General features: G+C 33.1%; 1 protein-coding gene across 8 annotated transcripts in view; it reads right to left on the minus strand.

Annotated features, from left to right (window-relative positions):
- The window catches only part of RUNDC3B (RUN domain containing 3B), a 120,201-nt gene that overhangs the window by 81,233 nt on the left and 22,240 nt on the right, over positions 1-16,728 (minus strand). For 5 of the 8 annotated variants that reach the window (XR_012074533.1, XR_012074532.1, XM_072965072.1 and 2 more), the window contains exon 3: positions 428-478. The exons of 2 other annotated variants lie outside the window; for them this stretch is intronic. Coding sequence is in view for 2 of the 6 variants with exons in the window: in XM_072965072.1 (XP_072821173.1) it covers positions 428-478 (51 nt within the window). In the remaining 4 variants the exon portion in view is untranslated. Of the gene's footprint in view, positions 1-427; positions 479-15,587; positions 15,644-16,728 lie in introns of all 8 variants that reach the window. One more of the 8 variants, XM_072965077.1, reaches the window with a different exon arrangement.

Raw genomic sequence — 16,728 nt, forward strand, 5'->3', positions numbered from 1 at the left:
ACACAGCTATCTTGAGACCCAGTTTGCATGTAAGAAAAATATTACTACAAAGCACTTACAAAATTGAGAAAACAACCAATAAATCTTATATTATTAACAGTTATAATAAAATATAAATAACACAGATATGCTTGATTAATAAAATTGTGCTTAAACTATCAAACTTACTAGAAATATGGAAGGGGGTCACATAGGAGAAGGAAACTAAATTGATTATTATATTGTGTGGGTTTACAAAAAACTTTTAATTTAAAAATTAGCATAAGCATAGTTGTGCCCTCTGGATTAACAAAAACAAAGCAGAAAGCTTTGCAAAACCCATGCAACGTACTAAAAAAGATCACTTAACTGATACAGCCCTCCCCAGTAAGTCAATTCCATGCTCCCGTGCAGCTCAGTGGCGGGAGGCAGCACCAGCATAGAGTACCTTGAAGAGGTATTTGGAGATGAGCCAGCCATCTGCAACTTTGGGAAATCTCTTTAAAGAAATAAACAACAACAACAACACACAGAGATTTAAGAAACCTGACATCAAGTTTACAATAGCAAACTGAATAGCCCAAATAAGATGGATACACATCATCTTGACGCAGTAACCACTTTTACCTAATAAGTAAAATGAACTTGATTCAGATGAATATGAGCTGTACTCCGCACGTAAATCAAGCTGGTCCCTTGTAGCCTATTCTGTTGGAGAGGCTAGGGTGTCTGTAAGTCATAGACATAAGTGAGAAGCAGTTGTTCCCTGTTTACTTTCACCCCCATCATTCTTATCTAAATATAAAAAATCAATACTGAAATAATGCAAAATGAACAAAAAGCCTGACTGAATTTGCTAGCTTTGCACCTCAGAATTTGTAAGATTGGTTAGGAAAATTACTCATTTATTGAACTACATGGCTCAGAAAGTTTTTAACTTTAAAAATAAATATACATTTCACTGTTAACTTTGCTAAAATTTATATTCATTTTGAAGAGCAGTTCTCTCTTTTTTTGGTCTAAGAAAGCTTGTATATTTTTTTCTGAATTATGAGAACAGCACTTAAATATCTAGCAAAATGTTCTTTAGTTTAACTAATGTTGACTAAATGCCTACTTTATGCAAAATACTGTTTTTTCTACAGATTCCAATTATTGTTTAACAATCACTAGCTGGAAAAGTACTATAAATTCTTGCCTACGTTGTTTAGAAATTCCTATTATAATTATACAGGAAGACTCCCAAGCCAAATTTCTGAAGTCATATTCCCCCAAAATTTTCTTCTTTCATAAGCAAACACTGAAATCTCCAATAGGACATGGTCCCACACCTTTCCAAATATTTAGACCTTTTAGGAAACTAAACAAAAACTAGCCAGTCAGTAAGTCAGTAATGTATGAAAAATGAAAGAAAGGAGATATATACAGTTGTGCTACTGGCCACTTCTTTATCTCTATTATTCACTCTCTATCCTCCTACCTCCATTTGTGTCATGTTAAACAAATATTAAATTTGGAAATACATTATCCAAAAGAATCTATAACCAAAAGACATTCAAGCTGAAGCCCATATTAGAACATAATGCTCTTTCTACAACTAGAACAAACAAAATGAAAACCTCTCAGCATTACATGTAAATCAGAACACAATACTTTTCACTGCAAATATTAAGAATACCAATTTTTAATGTTTAAACCACATTTACTAGCTCTGCCTTGAAAATAGTTATATAACTTATTTGTAGTCATTTAGATAATCAAAAAGTTACCAAAGTAAAAACAATTTCCAGGAAAGTTGTACTTAGAGTAATTTTATTTCAAAAAATGTATCAAATAAGATATATCATGTCCAGATTTATGTCATAGCTTAATCAACCCCTGGTACAAAATGGGAAATAATTACTGAATCTACTATAAAACTCAATTTATAGTTTAGGTTTAAGTTGTTAATATGTTAGCCTTTATGCCCTGGTTATGCATATGACATTGATCCTGGCTGTTAAACACTATGTGAAAATTTTTAAAAATACAACATTTTTACTTATTTGTAGGAATTAATTGCTTTCACCATAATTTAATATCTCACTTTAGGTCAGTTATAAGTAACCAGAAGCATCCAGACCAAATGACAATCCACCAGATTCCAAACTATCTATAGTCAAATTTCAACACCAGTCTCACTTGGTAGATGGGCAAGGAGAGGCCCGGAGAGAACCTGCCCAGACACCAGCACCTCTCTCTGCTCCCTGCTGATCTCCTCTTTTGGCTACAGGCAAGATCCAACAGATGGAAAGGAATCAGTCAGTTGGTTTTCCTGGCTGGTAATGAGTTCTCACTGACAGCCTCAGGAACAGGAAAAATAATGGGGCAGTAAACATGCAGTGTGACTGAGGAGAATATTTTTCATATAAAATTTAAATCCTTAGCTTAGTTTCTGTCGAAAATATACATATAAGTGAATAACAAAGTTTATATTATTTCAAAGTGGCCCAAGGAGTGCTTGTTAGTAGTAGAATGTTCTCATTTGCAATGGAAATAAAGCCTTTTGTTTTAAAATATATGATATTAAATATTTAATTATATATTTTATTTAAATATATTTATAACATAAAATACATGCAATATCACATATAAGATATAGATATATTTATACACAAAGTACATAAAATCTATTTATATATTTAGAGTATATAATGTTAAGACAATACAGTTGAGACAAGACCAAATAAAGTGTTTTGCTCATAAACAAAATTCATTCAAATGTACGATTATAGTTATACACTAGTATGTTAGGTGTTATTTAGTTTCTAAAATTTCAGCCAAAAGAAGGATCTACTCAGAGATGGATATGCAATAAAAGAATGCTTAATCATACTGAAGATACAGTATTTTCTGACCCAAAAGTATGTAATTTTCAAAAACAAGTAACTGAAAATAAATACAACTTTATAATCTTTCTATTAATGTGGAAATTGGCCCTCATACAGAAAAGATTACTGACCACTTCTTTAAACAAATGAATTGGCCTTGGTGATAAGACTGAATATAATTCTAATCCATAAATATGATATGTAGTCCTCCAGTTTTCATGTTAGCCCTTGTTCCAACTTCAGCTTTCTGTTTATTCTGATTTCTTTGATGTCTGAGTTACATTATCATCACTGATAAAATTTGATAAAAGTTAACAGCTACGTAGAAGGTGAATTTTTTGCCTTTGCTGTATTTAGTCTAATTTTCACTCTTTCTTTTCTGTGTCTATACGTACTTTTGCAATAAAGCTACAAGTGAACAACTTTGTACATGATCCAAGACAGATTTCAGACAAGATCCTGAGATGGATCGATCTGTAAACTGATTGCCATTTATAAGGCAAATAACAAAACTGGTTATAAATTATCAGATAGTAAGTCAGGATTTTCACAAGTTTTCTTTTTAAACTGGCAATACCAGATAGAATATACTCTATTCTGTCCTTGATAATAAAAGTTTTTATTGTTTGAAATTCTGAATCTTCATCCATGTATTTACATGTAAGAGAAAAAACATTCAGTGAAGCAATATTTACAACTGCAATATGCACTGTTAATTCAGCTAACAATGAAACAATATTATCTTCTTTACTACGTGGCCATTTTTCATTTCTTAATGCTTCTAAAATTGAAGTGTAATATTATATATAACATCTTAAAGTTTTAAAGTTTGCTTTAAAATGACATTTATAGGTAGATGGTAGATATATTAGAAACAAAAGTACGTGGTTTATTGATTCAACAATTTTTTTAAAAAACTGAGAACCAAAAACTTGCAAATATTTTACATTTGAAAAGTCATAGTGACTTTAAAGAACTGTAGAATTTTAATAAAATAAAAATATTAGATTATATGAGTGAGCAACTCATTGAAATTAGAAAATCAGAAAAACGTAGGAACTGAAATTATGATACTCTCCAAAATGAACAAAAGTCCATTAAATTGTACAATCATTTCCCTGTTCTAGAAAATGAGAAACATTTACTTCCTTTCAATGAGCAATATTTGAGCATTAAAGTGATCAAACTGTTGCTGAAATTATGCAACAAAAATATTTAACTAGAAAACAACTTTCCATTACTGAAAGTAAATAAAATACAATTTGATCATTACAAGTACAGTAAGCTGCTCTCTGCTAATTTGCAAAAATCATTCGGTAAAACTGGAAATGTCCCATTATTCTTCTAGCAGAAGCTCAAAGGACTACAAACACAGAAAAACAAACATAAACATGAACTACCATCAGAGGCCATCAGTTCCTGGCAAATCCAAGAATTTGGATTAGCCGGTAGAATCATAAAAATTTTTAACTCTCTCATATATTAAAAAAAAAACATTAAAAGTATCCTAGGCAATTTTATCAATAAAATAAGTCTTCTCATAATACTTTCTTCTATGTGGTACTCCCTCTCAGAAGCCAAACCTAAATGTGGAATCCTTTAATTTGAAGGGGTTTTGAAAATGAAGTTCATGTAAAATAAACTTGAAAAAGTCTCCAAGGATAACAAACTTTAAAACCATTAATAAATCTCTCCCTCTATGAATAAGAAAATATTTGGAAGTTAAAATGACTCCTTGAAAATTCTGGTCTGGTTATAAAATATAAAGACTATTCTGTCTATATCTCCTAATAAGTACAAATACTTGAGGCATATTTCTTGCTCTGCACGTAAAAGTGCCTACAGCAAACATAGTAATTAAGAGTACTATGACAATCACATAGGTTCAAACAGAAACAACCAACCAAGTATGTGGGACTGTATGTTTAAGAATTTTAGACATTCAAAATTATATAAAATATTATAAAACTAAGACAAGAAAAATATTGCAGATGTTTTGAAACAAAAACTCTCAAACGAAAAGTAAGAATAAAAAGAAATAATAAACTAGTATTCATGTAAGAAGACCAATATCAAGGGAGAAAAGAGGTCATTGATCAAAATGGGCTATTTAAGACTAGTTCCAGTATTTGTGGATGTAAATAACTGTGATGTAAATAATGTAACTGTGATGCAAATAATTACTTCTTTTCTATTCTAGGCTAGTTAAAAAAATTCACCCCACTAAAGAAACAGGCAAAGGTCATAATCAGGAAATAAGGAAAAAAAGATTTATAAATGTGAACATACATTCAATCTCATTTGCAAATAAAAACACATTAAAATAACAAAATGTTTTATAAATTTCATATTAACAGAAAATCAAAATAGATTATATTTTCCCTTATCAAATTAAAATTTTTTAATATTAATAATAGTACAATGAGAATATGAGGAAAATAACCACATACATTATTGTTGGTACAACTTTTCTAATAGAGCAACAACATATTAAACATAACATAGTACATACATAATAATGTACATACCCTTTAATTCAAGTAATTACAATTCTAAGAACTTATTAGCTATTATTTTTAGCAGAAAATAATTTTAAAGAAATTAGAAAACTATATAAAAATAAATTTTCTGTGATATATAATAGCACGTTTATGAAAGGGAAACTCTGGTAAAAAATAAACAGCAAATTAATTGTGCTTCATTCATACAATGGAATATTATTCATCTGTTTAAAAATGACATGGAAATATACACAAAGGAATAGAAAACATATGCTCAAACAAAAACTTGTACATGAATGTTCACAGCAGCATTATATACAAGAGAAAAAAGTGGAAACAATATAGATGCCCATTAAATGATTAACAGATACACAAAATGTGTTATATCCATATAATGGAATATTATTCAGCCATAAAAATGAATGAAGTACTGATACAGACTACAACATGGAGGAGCCTTGAAAACATTATTCTAAGCGAAAGAAGCCAAACATCAAGACCATATATTTTATGATTTCATTTACATGAAATGTCCAGAATAAGTAAATCCATAAGGACCAAAAGTATATTCGTCGTTTCCAGGAAATGGGGGGTGGGGAGGAGAGAAAAGGAAGTGACTGCTTAGTGGACATACAGTTTCTTTTAAGAAAGTAAATGAAAATGCTCTGGAACTGACAGTAGTAATGCTGCACAACATTGTGAATATACCAACACCCAATAAATTGTACAGTTTAAAATGGTTAAAATAGTGAACTTTATGTTATATGAATTTAATTTCAAGTTTTAAAATGCTAAAAAACAAAATGAAATTGAATATTACAGTTAGGGCAAAATACAGACCATAACAAAGAAAATATAAATATACACATATATTAATATGCACATCTACACACACTATACATGGTAGATATACAAGGCTGCCAGTTGCAATTATATCTGGAACTTCTGGAAGTTTTTATTAATGCTTCCTACAACTTCATATGTGAACCTCTTGTCATTTTTACAAGGAGAGGGGTAAAAGAAAAGGCAAAAAATGATTGGTAGCTCAAGAAGATGAAAGTACATATACAGTAAGGGGTTAAATTAAGAAATCATGCTAGAGCTTTATTATTTTATTTTTTCCTTCCTTCCTTTTTAAAAAAACATAGTAGATCAGTAACAGAAATGCAAACGAAGTCAAGTAGTCTACGTGGCCAGTATGGGATAAAATCTTAAAATGAAGAAAGAGGCTTTTCAAAAGGCATCAGAAAAGTAAGAAATGATAAGGGCTGTAAGCTTAACATTGAATAAAATACAGGAATATGACTTTAATCAAAAAAGATACATGAAGAATATGGAAATTTGAGTGATACTTAAATTTTTCCAGTTGCCTTTCTCATCATACTGGCTTTAGAGACTGAAGTTTTCTGTTTTTAGAATCTACATAGTTGCTTCTTTACCACTGAATCTTACATTTACTACATTATACAGAGGTTCATTTTATTTTCTACACAATTTAAGATGCTGAACCAAATTTACCATGCCACATATAACCCTGGATGCTTCAAGAATTTTTTGAATATTATGATTTTTCTGAGATATAAAATCTGCTGAAGCTTTCCTAAATTTCTAAGTACATAACTTAAAAGGGTGTTTCTCGGAGTGGCCTTGTCCATTGTCTAAAAGCCAAACTTTGGTAACCTTCTGAGCCACTTTCTTATCTATTATATCATGTTTTTTGGCCTGAGTAGGTGGGTTTTATTGGGTGAGTTGTGTTCATATGTTACTACAGAAACAATTCAAGTCTCATTTTATGTGCAAACCAAGAATCAAAAGTTGGAAAACCTTCAAAAACAAACAAAGAAAATTCAAAAGCCAAATGGATAGGTTTATCTTTACCCATTGTTTCTATCAGTGTTTACATTGCACTTCAAAAGGTGGCCTCATGGGGAGGTAACTATTTATCGTTTAAATCAGGAAGAGCTTTGAGGTCCAAGCCAGGGTTCCTGAACAATGCTTAGGTATCATAACAGTTCAACTGGATTGGAGAAATTCTAAAATGTCAAGTCACAGGCGTTCTACCTCATCTTAAGAGTCTGAATCCAGATTCTATTAAAAAAAAAAAACACAGAAAAGCAAACAAACAAACAAACCCCAAGATTATTACTCTAGGGATTAAGAAATGGGAATTTCTCAGAGTTCTACTTTCAAACAAATATTCACTACCACATCCCACACACTGTTCTAGAAATTTGGGATACATCAATGAACAAAACAGACAAAGAGCTTCATCCTAACGAAGCTTATATTTTAGAAGAGGTAAAGGAAGACAATAACCAGTAACCACAATAAGCAAATCACGTAACATGTTAGAAGTTAAGACCTAAAAAGCAGCACAGGGAAAAGAGGTTAGGAGTGCTTCGGGTGAAAAGGAGGAGAGAGGTGAGTTCTAATTTAAAGTAGGCTGGGAGGGTTTGGGCCTCAATGAGCAGTTTGAAACAGATGGAAGAGTTAAGCATTCAGACATCTAGAAGTGTTTTCCATACAGAGGGAACAACCCATGGGATGGTGCACTATGACAGCAATGTATCCCATACAGTCAAGAAAAAGGAAAAGACTGATGAAGCTAGAGCACAGCAATTTAAAAACAAAAAAGGATTCTCCATACGTAAGTATAACTGGAAAACAATGTTCAGAATCAAGGCAAAATCTTAAATTGAATATGAGTCAGCAATCCCAATGTCAAGAAGTATAATTAGCAGATTAACTTACAGAAAATTTGACATACTATCTCATTATAATTGGTCATTTTTTCCCCTTAATTAGTAGTGTATTACTAATTGGTAGGCTTTAGTCATGTAAGATACTCAGAAGCTTTTTCATTTTAATCAAATTATTTTCCATATAACCTTTACAAAATTCACAACTGTATCCCATCCCCACACCACCTAGCTGAAGTTACAAGATTGCTTCTGACTCCTTTACTGCTAAATTTCACATTTCTTTAACTGTCTGGTCTACTACACACTCCTATAATCAAAGTCACATATGGCATTTTGAAAATTGAAATTTTAAATTTTTATTTGAGACACTTTTAATGCCTCTTTCCAGTGTGAAGCCTTCCCTGACCCATCAAGGAGAATGGATTACTCACTCTTTCACACTACATCATGCTCATTAGTACTTCTATTATGACTCAATGACACTAGTGTATGTCACTACTTACTAATGTATCCTCCTTTGTCCTCCAAAACTGAGTTTTGTGTGAAAGTATACCTTATTAATCTTTGTATTCCACACCCTAGCACAGAGCCTAGAGGGACTGCAAATTAGAGAATGAATAGGATTAAGAGATTAGTGTGTGTATATGTGGAAAAGATTAGAAGGGGAAGGTAAAAAAGAAAAAACAGGAAGGCACATGTGCAATGTCAAATTTAAGGTATTTACTCCAGAAAAAGAATAACAAACTCACACTATGACTCATTTCAAAAGCAGAGGAAAAGTAAGAGTTACATTTGGCCAAGAAAAATGTGGAGCGATGGTAAAGGAACCTTCCTTGGCGTTTCTTTCTACTGTGCTCTATGAAAAACTACCCAACTTCTTAAAGTAACTGAGGATCAAGGAGTGGGAATTTCAAGTTTTATAATGAAACAGTGGGATCCTTCCCATTATAAAATGTTTTAATGGGAAGCAACAGAATTTAGAGGAGTTACAAATATATTTTTAACTTACAGTAAATGTACTGTTGGTATATAGTTCTGTGATTTTTTTTTTAACTGACAAGGAGTCATGTAACTATGACCATAAGACACATAACAGTTCCACCACTCAGAATACTCCTTCATGCTGACACGATATAAGTGATGCCCCCAACCTCAAACCCTGATAACCGCTGATCCTCTTTTCTGACACTACAGTTTGGCTTTTTCTAGACAGTCATATAAATGGAATCATCATACAGTCTCCAACCTTTAGAGTCTCACTTCTCTCACTTAGCATTTGATATTCAAACAGTTTGTTGTGCACAGAAACAGGACTTTTCCTTTTTGTTGCTGAGTTCGTCCACTGCATGGATATATAACAGTTGGTTGATCTATTCATCACATGAAGGATTTTTGGTTGTTTCCAGTGTTTAGTGATTACGAAGAAAGCTGCTATAAACAGGTCTTTGTGGAAACCTAAGTTTCCATTTCTCTTGAGTAAAGAGGTGAGATACTGGGAAACCATTCTGCATTCCCACCAGTAACACAGGAGAGTTCCAATTTCCCCACTGGCCCACTAGAACTCAGTACAGGTGTAGCAGTGCCTGACTGTGGTTTTAACTGCATTTCCCAAATGACTACTGATTGAGCATCATTTCATAATTCCTTGCCATTTGTATATGTTCACTGGTGAAGTGTCTGTTCAAATCTTTTGCCCATTTTTAAAATGGGTTGGTTGTTTTCATAATATCACTATTTTATAGTTCTTGGCTTTACTTTTATATACTTGGATATAAGCCCTTTGTCAAATATGTGATTTGCAACTATTTTCTCCCAGCCTATCCTTTGTCATAGTCTCTTAATGGTGTCTTCTGGAGATAGTCTCTTAATGGTGTCTTCTGGAGAACAAAAGTTTTCAATTTTGATGAGGTCTAAACATCATTTTTTTGTATTTATAGATTATGCTTCTACTGTTATATCTGAAATCGGTTTCCCTAATTGAACATAACAAAGATGTTCTATACATACTTTTAAGATTTTTATACTTTCACATTTTACATTTAGTCTATGATCCACTTTGAATTAATTTTTGTATGTGGTGTGAGGTATGAGTCAAAGTTCACTTTTTTTGCCATATGATAATCCTCCCACTGCTTCACTATTGTTTGTTGAAAAGATTATCATTTTACCAATGAATTGCCTTTTCATCTTTGTCAAAAACGAATCAAGCGTATTTGTGTTCATCTATTTATGGACTCTATTCCATTCCACTGCTCTCTCTATATAAACTTTCACCAATAACATACTCTTTTAATCACTGTATCTTGACAATAAGTCGTGAGTGTCCAACTTTGTTCTTCCTTTATGAAATTGTTTTGCCTATTCTAGTTACTTGTTCTAGCCATGTATAGAATCAGCTTGATATCTACAGAAAAGCCTGCTAAGACTTTGAGAATCTACTGAACCCATAGATCAATACAGAGAGAACTGACATCTTAACAATGTTGAGTTTTAGAGGAATTATCTTATCCAAAACGTCAATTGTACCAAGGTTGAGAAACCCTGCTGTAGACCTCTGTGGATGCCTGCTACAGACTGAATGTTTGTGTCCCCCCCAATACTGAAACCTAATCCCTAAAGTGACTGCATTTACAAGTGGGGTCTTAGAGAGGTTACCACATCACAAGCTCTCAGGACTGGGATTTGGGCCCTTATAAAAGAGACCAAGAAAAATCCCTCACTCCTTCCACCATGTGAAGACAGTGAAAAACAGTGAAGAGATGGCAGTCTATGAACTTAAAAAGTGGGCCCTCACCAGGCCAGTGCCTTGATCTTGGATTCCCCAGTACCCAGAACTGTGAGAAGCAAATTTTTCTTGTTTCTAAGCCACCCAGTCTATGGTATTCTATTGGAGTAATCCAAATGCACTAAGACTCTTTAAGGAAGTTCTCTTCTAACACCTAGTGTGCAGAAATGTTTTATCATGAATTAAAGTTAAATCTTGTCAAATGATTTTTCACACACCTATTGAGATGATTCTGTGATTTTTAGCTTTTAGTCTAAATAAAATGAAATACATGAATTGATTTTCAAATACTGAAAATCCTTGCATCCCAGGACTTGACTTGTTAATATTTTATAGAGGATTCCAGTACCTATGTCCATGAGGGGCATGGGCATATAGTTTTCCTTTTCTTGTAGTACTTTGTCTAGTTTTGAATCAGGCTAATGCTGACCTCATAAAGTGACTTGGGAAGTATTCTCTCCTCTCCTATAGTCTGGTAAAGATTGAGTGGGATTATTATTATTATTTCCTTATTAAGCAGTTGGTCACAATCAACAGTGAAACCATGTAGGCCTGGAGTTACACCTGTTGAAAGGTTTCTGACTGCTTAACCTCTTTCACAGATACAGGACTAGTCAGATTATCTATTTCTTCATAAGTTTTGTTAGGATTTGTCTTTGAAGAAACTGCTCTATTTCATCCAATTTGTCAGGTTAAGGCTGAGGATATCGAAGAAAAAAAAATACACAGGACACTCACTCTAATGATGGTTTTTCTTCAAATTTTAGTATCTCTCCCCAACCTGGCTGCTATTGTTTACTTTCCAAAGTATACAAGTAGCTGCTTTTTAAAAATTCAGTCCAGAATTTTTAGCTGCAATTGGTGGAAAAGTGCTGTTGGGCTGAACTGAGATCACCCCAAAGTCACATGATGATGCCCTAACATCTAATGTGACTATATCTGGAGAAACGGCCTATAAGGAAGTAATTAATATTAAATGAGGTCATAAGGGTGGGGTCTGGATCCTTTAGGATTAGCGTCCTCATAAAAAGGGACACCAGAGAGCACTCTCACTCTCTCTCTCTGCCATGTTAGGACATAGCAAGAAGGTAACTATCTACAAGTCAGGAAAAGAGCTCTGACCAGAACATGAGTCAGCCAGGACCTTGGTCTTGGACTTTCCAGCCTCCAGCACTGTGTGAAATAAATTTCTGTTGCTTATGCCACCCAGTCTGTGGCATTTTGTTATATTAGCCCAAGCATATTAAAACAGAAAGTTAGCATAGTAGTGGACTGACTCCATTTTCACTAGCATCATAGGTTCAGTTAGCTTTTTCAGTTGTAACTTTTGAAGGCTATCATGTGGTAAGGTGTACCGTATACTAAAAGACATAAGATAAATAGAACCCATGCATTCTGAAAAAGGATACAGCAGAAAAATAAGGTAAGTTTTCTTAGGAAACTTGCCAGAGATAAGAAAAATGAAATGGAGAATTCAGAATGTAGTAATACACAGAAGAGGAAGGAGGAAAAACCATCTGTAGGAAAAGCTTATTAAGAACTGGCTAAAAGGAAATAAAGAGGAAACAGAAGGAAGAATGCAACTAGAGTGGAAACTGAGACGATTACCCAAATAATAGTTTCAATGGGTAATACCAGGAGACCTCATAGTCAAGCAGAAAATAACCTTGTATCTACAGGAACAAAAGAGTAATTAAAAGTCAGGGCTAGAGAATGGAAATGGGTGGATTTATGCAAAAAAAGGAAAATGGTAAAAAGAGGTAACTAAAATTAAAAAAATATATAATGCATTACATATTGTATTACATAAACATGAACATATTACATAATATAGTGATTATATATTACTATGGTATATGTGATATAATGTCTGAGTTTTTCCTAATTAAAAACATTTTCATTACATGACAATAGATACTATCTAAAAGGAACTAATGAACACTTAACAATTGGTGCCAGACTTGTTCTATCTCAACATTGCACACTTTGATTATTAAGCTTAACTGTTCACTGAAATCAACAACAAAGGGCAATGATAACTTTCAAAGAAGAAAAGAAGAGAAAGTTTTGGAACTTGCTTTAGAGATAGCAAGACTTTGACTATGCAGTGGGAAACATGGAATTTTAGGAAATATCTTCCTTATTTCCAACACAAAACAAAAGAAAATTACAAACGCTGGATAGATAAAATATAATAAATATACTTGAAAACATAGAAAGTACATGAAAAAAAAAAAACACAGAAATCCTTAAGAGGCAAACAATGAAAAACAAACAGAAAATAAAGGAATCTAGAAAAACTCCAAAACTGAATGCATCAAAATAGACTCAAAATACATAAAGCAAAAACAGACATATATCCACAGGATAACTTGATAAATCCATCAGAATAATAAAATAATTTGTTTCTAAGTTATTAACAGATCAAGCTGACAAAAATGCGACTATCATTTGAAAGACATAATCAACAATTAGAGAATACACATTCTTCTCAATATGGAACAATTATTAAAACTAATCATAAGCCAGGCCATTAAGCAAACCTTACAAATTTCAAAAAATGTGCCATACAGACTAAATTCTCTGACCATAATTCAATCAACACAGCAGTAAAAATGAAAGGGTAAAAGTGCCTATTTTCAGAAACGTTAAAAATAAACTTTCAAATAACACATAAGCCAAAGAATAAACAATAATTAAAAATAGAAATTACTTAAAAATGAATGTTAATGAAAATAACACATATCCAGACTTGTAAATGTAGCCAAAGCAGTACTTGGAGAGAAGGTTGAAAATTAATCTGCATAGAGTCCAGGATAAACAGAATATGATCAAAAAAGATATAATAGAGGAAACAATACTACTATTAGTACATATAAATGGTCAACAAAGACATAAATTAGTTATTTGAAAGACTAATAAAACTGACAAATTCAAATTCTGGCAATACTGCTCATGAAAAAAAGAGGGAAAAAAAACTAATAATCAACATTAGGGTTGCAAAAGGGGACCGACTAGCTGACATTTGTGTGGAAAATAATACCAGGTATTTACTGATGGAATTTTTGTTTCATTCTTTAACAGCAACCTGAATTAAACACTGTTGGTCCTCCACATCCATGCATTCAACCAATCATGGATGGATAAAAAATTTTTAATTCTAGAAAGTTCCAAAAAGCAAATCTTGAATTTGGCAGGTACTGGCAACTATTTACATAGCATTTACACTGTATTCAGTATTATACGTAATCTAGAGATGATTTAAACTATACAGGAGTATATGCATAGGTTATATGCAAATACTATGCCACCTTGTATAAGAGACCTGGGTATCTGCTGATTTGGGGATCAGGGAGTCCTGGAATCAATCCTCCACAGATATTGAGGGATGACTGTGTACCAAATCTTTTAGAGGAGGGGGATGGCTCACAAACAATGAGGGTACAGAGTAGTTTTTTTTTTTTAAGCAGAATCTTAACTTTTAACAACATCATAAAGATATGAATATGTGCCTTAAGTTTGGTCTCTAGATCTCTTCAGGGAGTTTTGACTTTATTAAACCATTCAGTTGAATTCATCTATTTTAAGTGTGTCTCATTAAAAGAAAATACTGCAACCAACTGGAGATTAAGTAGGAGGATACAGAAGAAATTGACAACTGTAGAATACGATATAGAATAGAGAAATCAACAACCTAAATAGACCTATAATTATAGCATTAAAGAGAGTAAATGAGTAGTTAAGCTGCACTTGTGCACACACAAACCACTGTCCCCTCCTTGACCCAGAGTTTTTACTGGCAAATTCTACCTAATAGAGGAATCCAAGCTTATGCAAAATTCTTCCAAAGAATAATGAAAGCTAAAACACCTTCATTTATTTAATGAGGCAAATATAATCTAGATAACAAAAACCAAAATAAGTACCAAGCAGAAAAATTATAGACAAATTTTGCTCTTAAACTCAGAATAAAAACTCCTAAAAAACTAGCAAACTAAATCCTAAGTCTGACAAAGCATTTTAAAACATACATGAGGTTCAAGTTAGATTTTTTCCAAGGCTATATGGATGAATTAACATTAGAAAAACTATTAATGCAATTCTTCACATTAAAAAATTTAAAGGAGATTTCTGGTTCCAGAAAGGTTAAAGTAGATGCACTTTCCTCTTGCTAAATACAACCAAAACAAACATAAGAAGATTCTGAAGGTGGAGAATAAAAGGAAGATTGGCTTAGGAACCTTGGAACGCAAGAAATGACAAGGCTCACAATCAGCCAGGAGGAAAGAAGTCTCAGCAATTTTGTCTTCTCTCATATCACTCTGTGGCGGTGTTATGATATTCTGTTACAGCTCCATGAGGGTGGAATTCTAGATTCTCCATTCAGTCTTTTCTGGCCTGGATGGTGGTGGTACAGCGGTGCTTCTGTGGTATTTGGCTAAAGTAGAGCAGATATTGTCTACAAGTCTTGTGTTCTGCGAGGCTGGTACTATTCCTGGTCCTTTAGCTAGAGAGGGCAGGTCCTTGGGGCACATGCACATGCCTGCTGATATTTACAGGCAATTGGCTTATCTAGTACTCAGTTTTAGATAAAAAGCAACCAGAAAATCCAAGAAACTGGCCACCATATCATTCCTAAGGTCCTGAAGTCCCTAGACTTCTCCCTACCTTTCAAAGTCTTATGTTTTATAGGTCCAGGGTTTGGGGTTATACTTACTGGAGGAAACAGGGGAAAGTATGTCCACTTTACCTTCCTGGAAGTAGAATTCCTCCTAAATTTCATTTTCATAGCCACCTCATCCATCCCTAAAATGGACGATGAAGAAAATAATACTGTATTTACCCCTATCAAACTTGATCTCAGGCAGCTAATTTAGAGAATCTAAAATATAAGATGAGCCAATAGTTCAATTTTTTTAAAAGCCTCAGAATTTTACTTAGCCTTAATTTCAACATGAACAAAAGTGTGACGTGGAAATCAAAAAGTCACTGTAACCTCAAATTCTAACTAATATAGAGGTTCGCCTATCTGAAGCACTTAACTCTCAATATCAGATTTTAAGATCTGGTAAACCAGTGATAAATCAGAAGAATAACTAAGATTATAGTGCCTTCAAAAGACTGAAAGAACTAGGGACACTATACCTGGAAGAAAGAAAAAGGGGAACTGAGGAAAAAGGATTATATAATAGTAATCTTTTAATATTTATTAGGCTATTTTAAAAAGTAGCAGAAAATAGATCAAAGCATAATTAGATAAGTTGGCTTCATATACATAAGAATTTCCTAATAATCTGAACTGCCCAAAATGTGATGGACTTACTATCCTAAGTTCCCAGGTATCAGAAGTATTAAAACAAAGACTGTGTGTCCACCAATAGGAAATATCACTGAGCAGATTGTTTCAGTAGGAGGGAAACTAGAGTAGCGATTTTTAATCTATGATTCATGGTGCTATTGGAGTGGTGCTGTGGGAGCTGGGTGTGGAATGTGATTGCTGCTGAGCTGGCAAAATGCCAGATTTCCCCACCCAGCTTCAACAGACCTTCTGTTTTATATATCCAGCATCTGTACCAACTTTTATTAGGGGAGGTGGGAGTGGGCTGGAGAGAAGGATTACGCTTCAAAAGAAATAAAAGTTCAAAAAAGACTGAACTTAAGACATGAACTAAGGCCTCTCTGAATATTCTGTGATTAATTCTTAGTTCTCAGCTATATTCCAGAAAAGTAAGATCATCGTCTTATTAAGGAATTATTACAAACAAGTTTAATAAATGTGATTTTAAAGTCCTCCTTTTCTTCAATAACGGGGCTTTTAGAATAAATGAAGCTCTTCATGGTACCTGTGTCAGCACAGCCTATATTGTGCCTGGGGGTGAACTGCATCTTTC

The sequence above is a fragment of the Vicugna pacos genome, chromosome 7 (assembly GCF_048564905.1).
Source record: "Vicugna pacos chromosome 7, VicPac4, whole genome shotgun sequence".
Lineage (NCBI taxonomy): Eukaryota > Metazoa > Chordata > Mammalia > Artiodactyla > Camelidae > Vicugna > Vicugna pacos.